Source organism: Mesoplodon bidens (genome assembly GCF_964165515.1).
Source record: "Mesoplodon bidens genome assembly, contig: HAP1_SCAFFOLD_146, whole genome shotgun sequence".
NCBI classification, from domain to species: Eukaryota; Metazoa; Chordata; class Mammalia; order Artiodactyla; family Ziphiidae; genus Mesoplodon; species Mesoplodon bidens.
The window spans coordinates 965,170-985,002 of record NW_027672719.1 but is presented as its reverse complement, the minus strand read 5'-3'; the positions used below and the strand labels follow the sequence as shown (position 1 = coordinate 985,002).

The following is a 19,833-nucleotide window of genomic DNA, read 5'->3' as shown; positions in this document are numbered from 1 at the left end:
TTTATTTATTTTATTGAAATGTCGTCGATTTACAATGTTGTATTAATTTCTGCTGTACAGCAAAGTGATTCAGTTATACATATATATACATTCTTTTTAAAATATTCTTTTCCATTATGGTTTATCACAGGATATTGAATATAGTTCCCTGTGCTATACAGTAGGACCTTGTTGTTTCTCCATCCTGGATGTAACAGCTCACATCTGCTAACCTCAACCCCCCACTCCATCTCTCCCTCAACCCCCTCCCCCTTGGCAACCACAGTCTGTTCTCTATATCCATGAAGACTCATTTATTTTGGATACATGCTTACAGCATCTTTATTCATAACTGCCCAAAACTGGAAGCAACCAAGATGTCCTTTAAAAGGTAAATGGATAGACAAATTGTGGTACATCCATACAATGAAATACTAGTGATAAAAATAAACGAGTTATCAAATAACAAAAAAGACATGGAGGAATCTTAAATGCATATTGCTTAGTGAAAGAACCTAGTCTGAAAAGGTTACATACCGTATGATTCCAACTGTATGAAATTCTGGAAAAAGTAAAACTATAAGGAGAGTAAAAGATCAGTGCTTGCCAGGGGCACAGGGGCTCTGGGGCTCAGGATGAAGACGAGGGGCACAGGGGATTTCAGGGCAGTGAAAATATTTTTTATGATACTGTAATGGTGGATACTTGTCACTATACATTTGTCAAAACGAAAGAACGTACAACGCAAAGAGTGAACCCTAATGTAACCTATGGACTTAGTTAATAATAGCATATCAATATTGGTTCATCAGTTGTAACAAATGTACCGCACTAATGCATGAGGTTAATAATAGGGGAAACTGTGTGTATTGGAGGGGTGGATATATGGGAACTCTCTGTATTCTCTGCTAAAATTCCTGTAAACCTAAAACTGTTCAAAAAAATAAAGTATTAAAAAAAATGAAAACACATTAGCTCTTTGGAAAATGTCACCCACATCATCTTCATCACCATTGCCATTGATCTTTGTGTCCTTTGAACCTTTGATAACCCATGAATGAGAGAAATTCTGTCTGTGACATTTTGTTTGTCTCTTGCCAGGCTTCACTGCGTTCAGTTCCTCAAAAACTGTCAGGCCATTATTAAGACATCAAAGCAAGCAGGAAGTTTTCAATGACTCCACAAATTTGGGTGAGCCTCTACCACATGTTAGGCCAGGAGACAGCTTCCTAGTTCGGCCCTATAATATCACTCGCTCCCTTTACTTGGAAAATTGCTAAATGCTGCTCCTGGACAGACGCCCTGCTGCTAATACAGACTGAGTCTATAAGCCCCAGCCTACTGAGCTGTCCCACTATGAGATGAACTGTTATTTATTCATTATTATTTTTATTATTATCCTTATCGTCCTCTCACATATTTTGAGGGCTTCCTGTGAACTGGGCCCTGCTGAAGCATTTTGTGTGCATTTTTATCATTTAATCTGCATGACAGCCCTAAACAGGGACTCTATTGTTATCTCCATCTTAGAGATGAAGAAGCTGAGACTCAACAGGTGAAGTGAGAGGACAGCATTACCTTGATCCCAAACCCACACAAGGACACGACAGGACAACCACAGACCAATATCTCTTATGAACACCGACACCACAGTCCTCAACCAAACAGGAGGAAACCGAATGCAACAGCACAGTAAAAGGATCATACACTATGACCAAGTGGCATTTATTCTTGGAATGCAGACCTGATGGTTCAACATATGAAAATTAATCCACGTAATACATCACATTAACAGAAAGAAGGAAAAAAATGATCATCTCGATGGACGTACAAAAAGCATTTGACAAAATGCAACACTCTTTCATGATAAAAGCACTCAACAAACAGGGAATAGAGGGAAATTACCTCAACATAATAAAGGTCAAATATGAAAGGCCCACAGGTAGCATCATACTCAAAGGTGAAAGACTGAAAGCTTTTCCTCTAATTTCAAGAATAAGATAAGGATACCTGCTTTTGCCACTTCTATTCAACAAAGTACTGGAAGTCCTAGCCAGAGCAATTAGGCAAGAAAAAGAAATAAAGACATCCAAATTCGAAAGGAAGAAGTCAAATTATCTCTGTTCACAGGCAACATGATCTTACATGTACAAAATCCTAAAGAGTCCATGAAAAACCACAACCCTCTTAGAACTAAAAAATACCATTCACTAGCAAAATCGTAGGACACAAAATCAACACACAAACATCAGTTGTGTTTCTATATGCTCACAATGAACAATCTGAAAAGGAAGTTAAGAAAATAATTTCATTTACAATAGCATCAAAATGAATAACATATTTTGGGATAAATTTAACCAAGGTGGTAAAAGATGTGTACACTGAAAACTACAAAGTGCTGCTGAAAGAAATTAAAGACACAAATAAATGGAAAGACACCCTGTATTCGTGGGTTGGAAGACTTAATATTGTTAAGATGTCATTACTACACAGCAGGATCTACAGATTCAAAATCCCAACAGCAGTTTTTGCAGAAATAGAAAAATCCATCCTAAAATTCATATGGAATCTCAGTGGACCCCAAATAGCCAAAATAATCTTGAGAAAGAAAAGCAAAGTTGGAGGTCTCACACTTCCTGATTTCAAAACTTACTGCATACAAAGGTACAGTAATCAAAACAGTGTGATACTGACATAAGGTCAGGCACATAGGCCAATAGAATAGAATAGAGAGCACAGAAATAAAAGTTTGCATATATGGTCCAATGATTTTTGACAAGGGTGCCAAGATTATTCAATGGGGAAAGAACAGTATTTTCAACAAATGATGCTGGGAAAGACTGCAAAAGAATTAAGTTGAACTCTTACCTTACACCATGTATAAAAATTAACTCAAAGTGGATCAAAGACTTAAACAGAGTCTAAAACTATAAAACTTTTAGAGGAAAGCACAGGAGGAAAGCTTTATGACATTGGATTTGGCAATGCATTTTTGGATATGATACCAAAAGCATAGGCAGCAAAAGTAAAAATAGATAAATTCAACTATATCAAAAATTAAAACTTCTGTGAATCAAAGGACACAATAAACAGGGTGAAAGGCCATCTAGAGAATGGGAGAAAATAGTTGCAAATCACAAATCTGAAAAAGGGTTAATATGAAGAATATATAGAGAACTATAACTCAGCAACAACAACAACAAAAAACCCCCCAAATAACCTGATCAAATATGGGCAAAGAACTGGAATAGACATTTCTCCAAAGAAGATATACAAATGTCCAACAAGCATATAAAAAGATGCTCAACATTACTAGTCATTAGGGAAATTCAAATCAAAACCACAGTGAGATACCACCTCAAACCCATTAGGATGGCTACTATCAAAAACAAACAAACAGCAACAGAAAATAACAAGTGTTAGCAAGGATGTAGAGTAGGGGAACACTAATGCACTGTTGAGAACGTAAAATGGTGCAGCTGATAGGAAAAACAGTAGAGCGGCTTCTCAAACAATTTAGAATAAAATTATCATATGATCCAGCAAGTCCACTTCCGGGTATAGACCCCAAAGAATTGAAAGCAGGAACTTAAAGAGATATTTGTACACTCATGTTTATAGTAGCATTATTCACAATTGCCAAAAGGTGGAAGCCACCCAAGTGCCCACTGACTGATGATTGGATAAGCAAAATGTGGTCCATCCATACAGTGGAATATTATTCAGTGTAGGAGGAAGGAAATTCTGACACATGCTACAACATGGATGAACCGTGAGGACATGATGTGAAATAAGTGTCACAAAAAGGCAAATTTTGTATGATTCCACTTGTGTGAGGTACATAGAGTAGTCAAGCTCATAGAAACAAAATAGAATGGGGGTTGCCAGGGGCTGGGGAAGGGGGAAACGGGGAGTTGTTGTTTAATGGGTACAGTTTCAGTTTTGCAAGATGAAAAATTCTGAGGCTGGTTGCACAACAATGTGAATAACTTACAACTACTGATCTGTACACTTAAAAGTGGTTAAGACGGTAAACTTTATATGTATTTTACCACGATTCAAAAAATGGCTAAGATGAAGGGACTCACTCAACATCAGGATGCTGGCACAGGGCAATGTCAGGGTTTGAACCCAAGTCTAATTCCAAAACCTGTACCTTTGATTTGTACCCTGTGATCTTCAGAGTAGAGAGTGATTTAATAATGAGAGAGGAGACAGGCAGGACCTAATAGAGAAAACAAGTGCATTTCTTAAAGGCTCCTGCATTTTAAATGTTTAAAAATTATATAGTGAGTCCATAAAATATTGAGACGTTTAAACATCTCTTAACAATGACCATCTGCTCTGATGACTCCTGTGCTTTGAGGAAGCCTCCTCGGGAAGCTGACTTAGTTATGATGTTGCCCTGAGGTTCACTGACGTTGTCGCTGAGGTTCGACGTGTACCTGGAACCGTCCTTTGAGCTAGGTTTCAACCTTGCATCACCTGGAACTGGAAAGCCCCATCTCAGACCATAACTTCCCGCTCCCAGCCTTCCTTATCCTCTGTCTCGTCCTCTCCTTGAGTCACGTAGCCTTTGCTCCCCGTCCCCTCCCTATGCGTAATGCCCTACGCTCACCCAGCCTGGGCCCTGCTCGAGCTCACCAGCTCCTTCAAGTCCATCCTGGACCCCAAACCCTCCTGCCACCCTCACACTTCTGTCCTGAGGCTGTCCCAGTGCCCTCTGGGCCCCCCAGCCAGCAGGTTCCTGGTCTTAGGCTTTTAATTCTACTTTGACAACAGCCTCCTAGGTCTTCATCTCCTGCACCTGCCTGCATCCTCCGTCTGCTTCTCCAGACCCTCCTCCATCCCTTTCCACAGCGCCCTCTGCCCAGTAGGCCCACCTGTGCAGCTACATCCATGGGCTGATGGGCTCCTTGCCTCTGGTTTCTGGTTGGGTTTGGCCAATGGGGGGTTAGAGGTCAGAGCAGGGAGGAGAGAGCTTGGGGTACTTACTCCCCTGGCTTCCTTTCTCTGGGGCCACACAGCTTCCCTCAGAGGACTCTACCCAGCCCTCGGGGTCTCCGGGTCCCAGGAAATGCCCCTGCCCCTCACCCCTCAGCTCTGGGGGTGGGAACAGTCCTCACTCATACTAGCTCTGGGCCCTGCACTATCCTTTGTGGTTTCTCTGAGCCCTGCCCACTCCCTGTGGAGTCCCTTCAGGAAACTCCCCTCCATCACTCCACACCCCTGTGAATGTGCCTTCAGCTCCCTGCCAGGACCTGGACTTCCCAGGCTTGGAGAAGCTCCTAGATGGGACCTTCAAGGCTTCTCTTAGCTGCCAAGGGCCTCCGGGTGGTCCTGCCTTCATCCCACCCTGGTCTGGTCCCTCTCCTCAACCATCTCCTCTTCTGCATCCTCACCTTGACAGTGTAACTTCCGTCTAACCTGTGAACGTGCTCACCACCCCCTCGGCCTGGAAACACCGCCCCTTCCCCCTTCCTTTCCTTTATTGTCAAATGGCTTCAAGAGGTTCCTCTCCCGCTGGGTCCTCAACCCACTGCCATTGCCCTCGGGGGCCTCCTCGGGCTCTCGGCCTCCCTGTGACATGTGACACAGTTGTCAGAGAGAGGCACGTGGCCTGGTGGTTCAGGGGTTGGGGGAGCAGGGCAACGTGGTGGTTATTAGACTGGGCTCGAGCCCAGCTCTCCTACTTCCTAGCAGGGTGACCTTGGGCAAGTGATACCTCAGCTTCCTCATCTGTAAGGTAACAAAAGGACAGTCTTATAAGTTACTGGTGACGTATAAATGATATCATACATACTAAAGCACTTAAAAGAGAACATAGGGCAAATGGGAAATGTTCTCTATTATGAGCAAGAGGATGGGCTCTGGAGTTAGAAAGCCTTGAGTTCAAGTCCCACCTCTGCTACCTTCCAGCTGTGCAGCCTGGGGCATGGTTCTTTGCTTCTCTTTGGTTGCTCCCTGAGCAGCAAAAATGAGTTTGATAAGCTGGGCTTCGTAGGATTGACAAAAGGTACTGCTTGGTGACATGTTCAAAGGAGTGGGAAAACATTTTTGAAATTAACTTGTGTGTGTGTGTGTGTGTGTGTGTGTGTGTGTTTTATCTATTTCTTTTAACCTTTTGGTTCTAGGCTATCCCATCCCCCAGCCCCATCCCCCCACTGCCTCCGGAAAGGGATGTAGTGCAGAAATAGTAAAAAAAAAAAACGGGGTTTTCAAAAGAATAAGGATATGAGGAAACGGCCAGGCGCTGGTGAGATGACGGGTCTGGGATTGGAAGGAAAGAAGAAGCTTCTCTGCTTCCCCGTCAGCTGGATCCTTCCTCCCCAGTCTCCCCGTGAGAGCCCTGTGGACCGGCAAGGCCTCAGGAGAGGCTGGTCCTGAAATCAGACTGCCCGAGCGTGGTGCCCAGTGCCCCAGCCTCCCTCTGTGACCTCAGGCAGGATACTCAGCCTATCTGTGCCTCAACGCCCTCATCTGTAAAGTGGGGCAAACAACATTAACCTCCTAAGGATGAAATGAGTTAATACACTCGAAAGTGCCCAGAACAGTACCTGGCACAAAGCAAGCTGTCTCTGTGATGAATACCCTCAGCCTGGCAGCAGCTCTCTGGCTCCCTCACCTCTCTGACTGCTTCCAGGTCTCCACGCCGGGCTCCTCTCCCCTCAGATGTCCGTGTCCTCCGCACTCTGTCCATGGGCTGGGGCCACTGTGCCACCCCCTCGATTCGCAGGTGTGTATTTCCAACCCCTGGTTCATCTCCAGGCCCCAAACTGCCTGGCTGCTTCCGGGATGTTGAGGTGCTCACTCAACCAGTCCTGCTTCCTGCCCTCTTGGTAACGGGATTATCACCTGCCAGCTCATCCAGCCATCTTTCTCCATGGCCTGTGGCATTGATCCTACTGATTCTTCCAGAAAGCTCTCAGACCAGTCCCAAAGCAACGGTCCAGTCAGGTGGTAGTATTAATGTGGTGGGCAGAATGGTCTCCCAAAGATGCCCATGCCCTGATCCCCAGAACCTGGGAATATGCTCCATGACGTGGCCAAAGGGACTGTGCCGATGTCAAGGTTACTAATCAGTGCTCTTAAAAGAGGGAGACTAAAGACTTCCCTGGTGTTGCAGTGGTTAAGAATCTGCCTGCCAATGCAGGGGACATGGGTTCGAGCCCTGGTCCGGGTAGATCCCACATGCCATGGAGCAACGAAGCCCGTGTGCCACAACTACCGAGCCTGCGCTCCAGACCCCACGAGCCACAACTACTGAGCGCACGTGCCACAACTACTGAATCTGCGTGCCTAGAGCCCGTGCTCCACAACAAGAGAAGCCACTGCAATGAGAAACCCGTGCACTGCAACAAAGAGTAACCCTCGCTCGCTGCAACTAGAGAAAGCCTGTGCTCAGCAACGAAGACCAAACCCAGCCAAAAACTTTTTTAAAATTTTTTAAAAAGTGGGAGACTATCCTGGGTTATCCAGGTGGGACTAATTGAACTCCACCAGTCCTTATAAGCAGAGAACTTACTCTGGCTGGATTGGAGAGATAAGTGGTGTTTCTTGCTGGGCCCCCACTTAACAGCCCCAATGCTCCTCTTCCAGGGAAAGCACCAGGTCAACATTTCCTCTTTACCCAAATCCCCCCCTAGATGGCACCACCTCAGTCTGTTACATGAATGAGGATCAGGAGAACATTGATCTCACATTTCACTGACAACCCCCATTCTCCATTCCACAGGGTGGAATTTCCCTAGCTTAGTCAATTATCTTGTTATCTCAGTTAACTGAGAATTTCCAATTTAGATATTAGATGTTCCCAAAGCTAAATTTACACTCAAAAAGTGAAGCTTCTGTTTTTAGAAGCTTGAGTCAGCTCAGTCTGAAACTCAGCCCCACCTCCCCCGACTAGCTGTGTGATTTGGGCCAGTTCCTTAACCTTTCTGAGTCCCATGTCCATGTCATCAAATGAGGATAATAATGATAATAGTAGTTCTCACCCGCACAGGATTTGTTTTGTGGATATAATTCTATAAATATATATACAGAACATACATAGGTGATGTATAAAGCCATGTGAGATGCAGTAAGTAGTCCATAAATGTATGCTGTAGCTGTTTGCATTATGTATGCTATTCAAAAGATTATGATCTGTCTTTCATCTCACATCCATCAGAATGGCTACTATAAAAAAAAAGGGAAATCACAAGTGTTGGTGAGGACGCAGGGAAAGTGGAACCCTTGTGCCCTGTTGTGAGAATGTAACTTGGTGCAGCCACTATGGAAAACAGCATGGCAGTTCCTGAAACAATTAAAAATAAAATTATCATATGATCCAGCAAGTCTACTTTTGGGTATATATCCCAAAGAACTGAAAGCAGGGCCTTGAAGAGATATTTATACACCCATGTTCATAGCATTGTTTGCAACAGCCAAAAGGTGGAAACAACCCAAGTGTCCATCAGTAGATGAATGAATAAACAAAATGTGGTGAATCCACACAATGGAATATTATTCAGCCTTAAAAAAGGAAGGAAATTCGGACACATGCTACAGCATGGATGAACATGGACATTATACTCAGTGAAAGGATATTATACTCAGTGAAAGAAGCCAGTCATGAAAAGACAAATACTGTTATGATTCTACTTATATGAGATACCCAGAGTAGCCAAGGTCATAGAGACAGAAAGCAGAACGGTGGTTGCTGGGGGCTGGGATGGGGGGACAAGGGGAGTTGTTGTTTCATGGGTGCAGTTTCAGTTCTGCAAGATTCAAAGAGTTCTGGAGATGGATGGGGGTGATGGCTGCACAACAGTGTGAATATATTTAATGCCACTGAACTGCACACTTAATAAAAGTGGTTAAGATGCTAAATTTTATGTTATGCATATCTTACCACAATAAAAAAAAATGAGAAAAATGAGATCACGATCTAGCCCTTTCCTCTGAACTTTTTCCTCTTGGAAGCCCTCCATCTGCTGGTGAGAAACTAGTCCCATCAATTGCTGTGCTGGGTACTGACCAATGAAATCAGCCGCCAGTTCCCAAACAGGGGACAAAACATTCCCTGAGGACTGGTGAGACCTAACAGGTGAACCACCAGAGCAAGGAGCACTTGGGGAGAAGCCAGGGGTGAGGTGGGGGTGAGGGGGGAGGATGGGAGCACGACCCAGGCAGGAGGACAAGCGCGATGCAGATGGGGAGCCAGCAAGTGCACCCTCCCAGGCCTGTTTCATTCCGTGGATTTCCCCACAGAGAGTCCACCTGTCACCTTCCGTCTCAAAATGCAGGTGTTCGCTTAGAATAAGAGAAATGTGAATTAAAATGACACAGGTACCATACTTCACCCCGTAGATCAGTGAAGATCCAATGGGGGGTCAGCACCCTAGGCTGGGGAGGGAGTGGGAGACGGGCGTCCACTGCTGGCAGGACACCACATCCGGAAACCTCTGGTGGGAAATTTGGCCATGCCCATCAGAGCTACAGCTGTGTGTGTCCTTTGACAGAGCAGACATACCTGCATGTCCGTGAAATTACGCAAATAATAGGAGAATCCCAGCAGCCTTGTTTATAATAATAAACAAGATTATGGTGTAGGCTCTGGTTCTTTCCTGAGAGGCAGCCCAGAACTGACAGGGGCCAGGAAAAGGGACGAGAGTCATCCGGCTGGATGGGATCTGGGGTATGTGTATGAGATCAGTCTGGCTTCACGACCCTCAGATCGCACGCGAGAAGGGCTGACACAGGCTGGAGACATGGCTGAACCCATGAGAAAGGAGATGCCTGGCAGGACACTGACCACCGAGGGTGAGGTGTGGACACCAGCATTTCAACCCCCTGTCATGTCTGTTCTTTCTTTTTCTCTTCCATCTCCACCTTCCTAGCTGCAGCCCTGCACTGACTTGGGCTGTCCTAGAGCTCAGTCTTCTAGGGATCCTGGGACTTCCCCAGGGTGGGACTGGGGGAGTCCCTGGGGAGGGGGTAGGGTCAGTCAGCCCTTCATTGTTTACCCTTCGCTTCTCTTTTCCTCAAAACAAAGTTTATTGAAAGAATACACACACACACACACACACACACACACACACACAAGCAGGAGCTCTGCTGATCAAGAAGGGAGAGGGAGGGAGCACTGATGGTGGGGTTCTCAAAGTGTGGTCCTGGAGCCAACTCCAGGGACTCCATTCCCCCCACCTGAACCTGGGGAGCATACAAATGTGAAGATTCCTGGGCCTTACCCCAAACCCACTGGGTCAGAATGCCTAGGAGTTCATGTTGAACAACCACTCTTAAACATACGGAAAATCCAACAACCACTGGCTTTGGTGTTTCTTCATTCTGGAAGAACTGAGTCCCTTTCTCAGCAGAGTTTAAATAACAGCCATATCCAACTCTAAAAAATACAGTTTACAAGGCACATCAAATCATATAAATTATAACTTGCAAGGTTTAGCTGTGAAATGAGCAAGGCTGAGGCTTTTGAGCCGTGTAAAATGGGAGAGGGGAGATTGTGAATAGAGCTCCTGATGGCTCGTCTGCACACAGCAGCCGGGATGTTCACTGGCAGGTCTCCCCCTTGTTTACAATCCTTCAAGCCTTCTTCCCACTACTTTCAGATAAAGATCCAAACCCTTATGGTGACATGAAGGAGGCCGACTTGTCCCTTAGCCCTCCTCCTTCCCACTCTGACTTCTGGACGCCCTGGTTTTCTCTCAGTCCCTTGGGTTCACAATATGCTCTTCCACCCCAGGGCCCTTGCACATGCCATTCCCTTCTCCTTTTGTCTAGTTAAGTCCTCCTTGTCTTCCATATTCCTTTCCTTTACAGCCCCAATGTTGGAATGGAATTAGTCACACCTTTGTGGGATCATTTGACTTATTTCTCTCTCTCCTGGCAGCTTCCTGATGGCAGGGACCATGTCCAGTTCTGACATCACTGTACCCCTAGACTTGGCTCGGTGCTGAGGCTCTGGGTAAATACTGTGCAATGAATGAGTGATAGCAACAGTTATCACTGTTGACTATAAACAGTTCTCACTAGCCTGGCTATAAACAGGCTTCCTATTGCCTTAGGGAACCAAACGCCTTACAGGATATAGAAAAAAGTCTGGAGGGTAAAACCCTGCAAATATCAATATTGATTTTTCCCTGAGCCAAATGATTACAAGTGACTTTTATTTTCTTCCTTATATTTTCCTTTCTCCCAATTTTTAAAAACAAGAAGCATGTAACTACCTTCCATTATCGGAAAGAGTAAATGATGTCGAAATACTACGATACCAATAGTCAAAACAACATGTCAGCCTTGCTGATGAGTAGAAATCTTTAGAAGCATGACTGCCTATTCTTTAGGATTGATCCAGGCAAATAAAACAATCTTTTTTATTTGCTAGATGTAACCTCTGGGTAATTGCAAGGATGATTTTTAGTAATATAAATCCCTGAAATTTTTTTTTTTTTTTTTTTTTTTTTTTTTTGCGGTACACGGGCCTCTCACTGTTGTGGCCTCTCCTATTGTGGAGCTCAGGCTCCGGACACGCTGGCTCAGTGGCCATGGCTCACGGGCCCAGCCGCTCCGCGGCATGTGGGATATTCCCGGACCGGGGCACGAACCCGTGTCCCTTGCATTGGCAGGCAGACTCTCAACCACTTCGCAACCAGGGAAGCCTAGTGACGTATTTCTTAAGCTAAGTCTGAGGAGCAGTAAGCAGTCAATTATTTATATACAATGAATGCAACTCAATTTCTGTCTTGTTAATAACTGTCCTCATTAGTTCCCTTTTCCAAATGGCTTATTAATATCAGTGGGTCCTCATCTCAACCCTGTGCACCACTGAGGATTCTTCTCAGTCTCTGTTTTAGGAGACCATAATAATGATCATTGTGTCATTCAGTGAGCACCACATGCCAGGCTCTTTATATGCATTTCTCACTTAATCCTCAGAATAACCCTGTGAGGTAAGAGGTTTACAGACAGGGAAAAGGAGCTCAGAGTGATTAAGTCATTTGGTTGAAGTCACTCAGCCACAAAGTAGCCTAATGAGATTCAAACCCAGGTCTGTCTATCTCCAAAGCCTGTGCTTTTAAAAATTACTACAGTTTTCTAATATCATAGTCCGGTTCAAAACAGAGATCTCTGTCTCTACTTTAGCCAGACAGGAAATAAAACGACCCCAAATCTATGCCTTGTTAGGATAAAGAAGAAACTACAGTTCTTCTTCTTCTTCTTTTTCCTCCCACTTTGCACACTGAACAGATGTTCTGTGTCCTTGAAGGGAGACCATATCATGGAGGAGAATCTCACGGGGAGGTTCATGGAGTTATCTTTAAATCTGTTGCATTTACAATAAACATTCTCAGAAAACTAGGAATAAAGGGGGAAATTTCTCACTTGGTAAGAACATGTATAAAAACCCTACAGCTAACCTCCTACTTAACGGTGAAAGAGTAACTGCTTTCCCCTAAGGTCAGGAACAAGCGAATATAAGGATTTATACACTGCTCTTGTTCAGCAGAGTCCTGGAAGTCTTAACCAGGGAAATAAAGCAAGGAAAAGAAGATTAAAAGCATTCAGATCTCCTTTTCTGAAAGAAGAAATAAAATTGTTCTTATTTGCAGATGACATGATTGTTTATGTATAAAATCCCAAGAAATCTACAAAAGCCCTTATATAAGAAAGTGCAGTTAAGGTTGCAAGATCCCAAGAAGCATACAAAAATCAACTGTATTTCTATATACTGTCAATGAACATGTGGACACCAAAATTAAAAATATAATACCATTTACAATCACTCAAAAAAAAAGAGAGAGACATACTTAAGTGTAAATCTAACAAAACACGTACAGGACTCGTATGCTGAAAACTACAAAACACTCATGAGAGACACTGAATAAATGGAGAAATATACCATGTTCATGAATTGGAGGACAATATAGTAGTATATCAATTATTCTCACATTGATATATAGGATAAAACACAATTCCAATCAAAATTACAGCATGATATTTTGTGTATACAGACAGGCTTACACTAAAATGTAAATGGAAAGGCAAAGCAACTAGAAGAGGTTAAAAAATTTCTTTAAAGAAAAGTGGGAGGAATCACTCTACCTGATTTAAGACTTACATAGCGACAGTAATCAAGGCTATCTCATAATGGTAGATCCATTATGACAAATAGATCCATGAAACATAATAGGGAACTAAGAAGTAGCCCCCATAGAAAGTATGGCCAGATTATTTTTGAAAAACTTGCAAAAGCAATTCAATGGAGAAAGGATAGTCTTTTCAACAAATGGTTCTGGAACAACTAAATATCCACATGCAAGAAAAATGAACTTTGACCTAAATCTCACATCATAAACGACAGTGAACCCAAAATGGTTCATAGATTTAAAAATAAAACTATAAAACACTTAGAAGAAAACGTAAGAGAAAATCCTCAGGGTCAGGGACCTTGTGGCATGTTCTTAGACATGACACTAAAAGCATGGTCTATAAAAGAAAAAATAACTACCTGGACTTCATCAAGAGTTAAAGCTTTTGCTCTGTGAAATACTCTGCTAAGAGAATGAGAAGACAAGCTACGGATGGGAGAAAATATTTGCAAACCATCTATCTGACAAGGGACTCATATCTAAAATACATAAAGAATTCTCAAAACTCAATGGTAAAAAAACTAAACAATTCGATTAGAGACACTTAAAAGATATGAAGAGATATTTCACTGAAGAGGATATGCAGAAGGCAAGCACGTACATGAAAAGACATTTAACATCACTATCGATTTGGAAAATGCAAGTTAAGACTATGATGAGATACCACTACACACTTACTAAAACAGCTAAAATGAAAAACAGTGTTTATGCTAATTGCTGGTGAGGATGTGTCTCATACATTGCTGGTGGAAATGAAAAATGGTACAGCCATGCTGGATAAGTCTGGCAGTTTCTTTACAAACCGAATATATATAAACACATATGTTAATCCATGCAATCATACTCCTGAGCATTTATCACAGAGAAATAAAAACTTATGTTCACACAAAAACCTGTACACAAATGTTTATAGTACATTTATTTGTAATAGCCCCAAATGGAAACAAAATGTCCTTCAAAAAGTGAATGGTTAAACATAGGTGATACGTCCATACCGTAATAAAAGAACAAGCTAATAACCTAAATGGATGTCAAGGGCACTACACTGACTAAAAAAAAAAAATCAATCACAAAAGTCATACATACATGATGAAAATTATAGAGACGGAGAACAGATTAGTGGTTTTCGGAGCGTGGGGACGATGGTGGGAGGAGGAATTGTGACTATAAAAGGAGCATCACAAGGGACATGTCTGATGATGGAATACTCCTTTATCCTGAGGGCCACACCCAAATCCACACGTGGTAAAATGGCACAGGTCTCCACACATGCTTCGTGCCATTCCCTCTACTACTTGTGCATCTATAATTATTTCAAAATAAAGTTTAAAAAAATCTGTTGAGTGAAGTCTGAGAGTGGTCTGCCTTTCACAGTCCTAAAGGGATTCCATTGCATTTCTCTTTCTGCTTCAATATTTTAATCCCTTTCAAAATGGTAAAAGGCTCAAAGCCACTGTTTGTATAATTCCTTACTTACAATTTCTTCCAACTTCCTTGGCTGTCAATGAGCTGGGACTGTGGACCAAGCCACAGCTAATTCAGAGAATGGAATGAAATGAAGTGAGAGAGCACTGAGGCCATGCCCAGGGCTTACCCTGATTTACTACTTGGAGGTACGGGGGCACGGGAGGGCTCTGAGGGGCCCATAGTCTCCAGAAGCTCTGGAAAGGGCGAGAGGCCATTGCTCAAGCTGGGCACTTCAGGTGGCCGTGGCTGCCAGACGCGGAGCAGGTGAAGGTCAAGCATCAGCTCTAAGCCCACCTTCCAAACCACGCCATCAGGGTGGGACACTGCAGACACAGTCAGCAAAGGACACAGGGCCCATCGCACTTTGCACTGTGCTCATTCTTACCACATGTGCCAGGGAGACCCAGCACATGCCGGGATTGGTTATTGGTGGCACACCGAGGAAGGCTGGGACTGTTAGCCAGAGGCTGTGCTTTACAAGAGACTGGAGTCCACAGAACAGTAAGGACTTTTGGTGGTGTGAGGGGTAGGGAGGGTCGGGGACTGGGTAGGAAGAGGTCTTACCTCTAAAACAAGGTCTGAATTTTCATGCCTTCCAATCGTAGTGCTTTTATTCAGGACAAAATAGCCTTCTGCACTCTTTAGATAGGCTTTCATATTCTCTGCTTTCCCTATAAAAGGTTTTCAGAAAACAATTTTGTTAGAAAAATACAGTCCTCTAATTATTCAGTGTCATATTTAGAATGAATGGAATACACCATAATGTCCACAGGAGAAGTCAGCAGAGGTAGGAGTGGATAGCTGGATTTAACAATGATCACAATGATAATTCCGCACATTTTTAAGACTGTCCTTTTAACAGTGATAGCCGGCATAGATGAGCTTGCTTCTGATCACAAGAGGACATCCTTTATGTAACTCAGAGCACAAACAAGCAATAGCAAAAAAAAAAAAAACCCAAACAAATCTGAATTCCACTGATAACCGCTCTCCACCTCCCATTAAGCTTAGTTTGGGGTTAGTTATCTGACAGAATCAAATACTCAGTGTTACTAACCCACCACTTACTAGCTCTGTGACTCTGAGTGAGTTACTTATTCTCTCTCTATGCCTCTGTTTCCTCATCTGTAAAATGGGGCTAATAATACTCTGTATCCCAAAGAGTTTTGTGAGGATTAAATGTGAAGCATCTAGAATGGTGATTGCTACACTAAACACCCATTTGTCCTACTGTGATTGTGACTGTTATTAATCTTGGGCTTCTGAACTTTGACTCAAAAAACCCCAACTTCTACAGAGCTTCTTAAAGTGTGGAAGAGTCAGTCATCGAGGAAATGGGCATGAGAAGATACTTTCTTTTTAAGTCACCACATTCCTTCATATATTTAGGTTGAAAAAAAAATGATTTCCAAAGACAAAATATCAAGATTATAGCTTGGCTGTACGGTCAAGACTCTGTACGTATCTTTTCCTGGCATTTTATTAGGAAAATGTCAAACACACAGAAAAGTTGAAAGAAGTGGATGGTGAACTTCTATAGAACCACCACCCAGATTCTACAATCAACATTTTGTTCTATTTGCTTTATCACATATCTACCCATCTATACATTTTATATTTTAATGCATTTCAAAGTAAATCCTATACATGTTTTTAAATTTTATTTATTTATTTTTGGCTGTGTTGGGTCTTCGTTTCTGTGCGAGGGCTTTCTCCAGTTGTGGCAAGTGGGGGCCACTCTTCATCACGGTGCACGGGCCTCTCACTATCATGGCGTCTCATGTTGTGGAGCACAGGCGCCAGATGCACAGGCTCAGTAGTTGTGGCTCACGGGCCTAGTTGCTCCACGGCACATGGGATCTTCCCAGACCAGGGCTCGAACCCATGTCCCCTGTATTAGAAGGCAGATCCTCAACCACTGCGCCACCAGGGAAGCCCTATACATGTTTTTTATTTTTTTATTTTTATTTATTTATTATTATTATTATTTTTTTTAGCGGTACGCGGGCCTCTCACTGTTGTGGCCTCTCCCATTGCGGAGCACAGGCTCCGGATGCACAGGCTCAGAGGCCATGGCTTACGGGCCCAGCCGCTCCGCGGCATGTGGGATCCTCCCAGACCGGGGCACGAACCTGTGTCCCCTGCATCGGCAGGTGGACTCTCAACCACTGTGCCACCAGGGAAGCCCATATATACATGTGTTTTAAAACATAAAAATGTCAGTGACTTCAGCTGGTTCCAAGATGTTGATGATAATTCACATGATATTTGAATTCTGATCCATCTCAGTGCCATGTCAAAGATAGTCTCTTTTCTTTTTTTTCCTGTTTTTTTTTTTGGCTGTGTTGGGTCTTCGTTGCTGCATGTGGGCTTTCTCTAGTTGCGGCGAGCGGAGGCTACTCTTCCTCACAGTGCGCAGGCTTCTCACTGCGGTGGCTTCTCCTGTTGTGGAGCATGGGCTCTAGGTGTGCAGGCTTCAGTAGTTGGAGCACGTGGGCTCAGTAGTTGCGGCACACGAGCCCTAGTTGTGGCTCGCAGGCTCTAGAGTGCAGGCTCAGTAGTTGTGGTGCACTGGCTTAGTTGCTCCGAGGCATGTGGGATCTTCCTGGACCAGGGCTCGAACCCGTGTCCCCTGCATTGGCAGGCAGATTCTTAACCGCTGAGCCACCAAGAAAGTCCCCAAAGTCTCTTTTCAACTGAAACGTCACTGAAGTGTGAAGTTGTTAGACTGTGGATAAAAACAAAAATCATCTAGGTCTGACCGTAGAGGGTCTCCGGTCTGGCTCTGCTTTCCATCAACATCTCCATCATCATTCCATCACTGAATCCCTACTAAGTGCCAGGCACTGGGCTATCCTTTTACACACATGGCCTCTTTTCATCCTCAGAACCACCCTGCGAGGCAGGTGTCAATATTGTCCCGCTTTACAAATGAGGAAACTGAGACTCAGAGAAGTTAAGGTCACACAATAGTAAGTGTGTGACAACTCTGGGCCTTTGCATGTAACCAGTGTACAAACCTCCATTGCTGCTGGTGGGGCAGAGTAGGGGTGGGGGAATTGCACTGTCTGCTGACACTTGGGACATGTAGTAAAAGAAAGTCCTTGAAACCAGCATTCTATCCTCTGAAAGGAAGACGAGACCCTACCTGGGAGTAAGAGAAATAAAAATAAGCAGGATAGTTTATATTTGTAAACTTTGAAGCCTGTGGTTGTCCCACAAATATTGATGCTTTCAGATAATGAGAAATACATTTGATTAAGTTCGCTGTCATGTATACAGGGGAAAAGACATTTCCTCTTCCCAAAGAACCATGCTCTGCTGCCTTCAGTTATTAATCTTCAATTGCAGAGGACCATGTTAGCACGCAACACATTCAAGTCTAATTAAGCTAAAATGTAAACTTCCAAGAAATGTCTCTTCTGCAGGAAAACCACAGGAAACGCCACTAATCTAAAACTTAAACTTGGATCATGTGCATATTTGTTTTTTAGCTCTCACCCCAGACGTCCCCAAGGCTGGGGTCTTCTCTCTGCTCAGACGTCCCCCCTCGGGGCAACCACCTGACTGACCACTCTGGCTAAAGGCACCCTCAGTCATGTTATTCCCCTGCTAGTTTTCCCCTGCTGTGTTTCCTTCCTTGTACTTATCATTCTCTGACATGTTCTTGTTCCTTTCTTTAGTTATGCTTGCTGTTGGTTTGTCTTTCACTAACATATATGTTCCTGGAAAACCAGGACTGTGTTCATTTTGTTAAGAAGCAATTCTTCATGGGTATGTTGTGTTTGTACCCATCTTCAGAGCAAAGGCATTGAAATATTTTGTCCTGCACTCACTTTCTGAGGATGCTTGTATGGCAAACAGCCTGGGAGGATAGAGGTAATGTTTCTAATAAAGATAACGGCTCCTTCTGGGGCAAAAGTTGGGCAGGTTTGCTAGCAGCCCCTTTCAAAGATTGCAGTTTCCTGAGTTTGGAGTTCCTTACCTGGGACACAGACCCACTGTGCACACAGCATCCACACTGGCTGCTCTGCACCACCCCAAGGGACTTTCAGGGCAACAGGAACCAATGTGCATATGCAGCTCTGCTGCCTGTTATGTCGGCTGTGCTGTGAGTAATCAAGTTCTTTGTTTCTGGCCCAGGAGTCTCTTGTCTTCTGCCAGGAACTATAAGCTGGGCAGGCTAACTTACTAACTTTCAAACAGGGTCAAATGTCAGACCCTTTGCAGTTCCTGCCAGTTCTGTGCATTACCCCTTCTCCAGGGTAGGGGGCGGCAGGGGGGGGCAGAACCTGACACATAGTAGGTGCTTGGGAAACACTTGCTGAGTGAATGAAAATACAAAGGGCACCTCTAAGCAAGTCAGTACAGCCAGCTGGCTAGGAAGCTTTGATAGTAACTACCTTTCATTTTTCCTGTCAGTATCTAGCTTAGATGACTCCTTGGAAAACCTAAATTCTATCTCTTTAGCTTTTGGATTGGACAATATTTCTCCACCTTCATTTTGCCCTGTGCATCACTTCCTTGCGTGAAAACACTGTCAAAGTAATTTGAATGTGTGGAGCTCTGTGAATTCGTTCTTACTCAGCGCCATGGAGCACCAGCCACAGGAAAGAGCAAAAGGGCTTCAGTCATCTGCGTTCCCCCGACCACTTTGGATGGCTCAGAATTGGGCTATAGGAGCAAACTTTCTTTTGAGGTTTACAGTGGCCTCAAAGTTCCTTAAAGAAGGGGAGTTCAGGTAAGGGGCGGGTGTGTGTGTGTGTGTCTCTGACCATTGGGTGGGTGTTGTCCATAAATCATGGGAAACAGGGGTTCCTCTCTTAATCCCAGGTATACTCACAGGACATCCAGGAGCTAGTGCCCAGGAGAGGCTTAAAGCTCCCGTGCCGCCTCCCTTGGGGGGCGAGGTAGGGGCTGCACTTAGGAAGGAACGGCTGGTGTTGGGGCACCTTTTCTGGGGTGCTCCTGGCGACCCGAGCCTGGATCAGAGAGTTCGGACTCGGCTGGCGCCGGGTCCCCTGCCTACCCCAACGCCCTTGACCTCGCAGGGCTGGCCTCCTCCGGCCCAGGTTTCCGCCCGCCGCCTCCTCGCGCGCCGCTCTCACCTGGCCAGAGGAAGAAGCCCACGCCTCGTCCTCCGCCGAGAGCCCTGACCTCCGCTCTGCCGCCCTCCCGCGGAGTCTCCAGGCGAAGGCCCGCAGCCCGCGCGCCCGCCCGGCCTTTTTACAAACGT

The 19,833-nt window shown here is 44.3% G+C and overlaps 2 protein-coding genes across 2 annotated transcripts in view; both read right to left on the bottom strand.

Moving 5' to 3' along the window:
- LOC308609766 (forkhead-associated domain-containing protein 1-like) overlaps positions 1-15,846 on the bottom strand; it is a gene marked incomplete at its 3' end in the record, with an annotated part of 72,494 nt that extends 56,648 nt beyond the window's left edge. The window contains exon 1 of the mRNA XM_081259063.1: positions 15,162-15,846. Coding sequence (XP_081115189.1) covers positions 15,162-15,254 — 93 coding nt within the window. The 5' untranslated portion in view covers positions 15,255-15,846. The remainder of the gene's footprint in view (positions 1-15,161) is intronic.
- The window catches only part of LOC308609763 (forkhead-associated domain-containing protein 1-like), a 200,206-nt gene that overhangs the window by 72,436 nt on the left and 107,937 nt on the right, over positions 1-19,833 (bottom strand). The gene's annotated exons all lie outside the window — the stretch shown is intronic.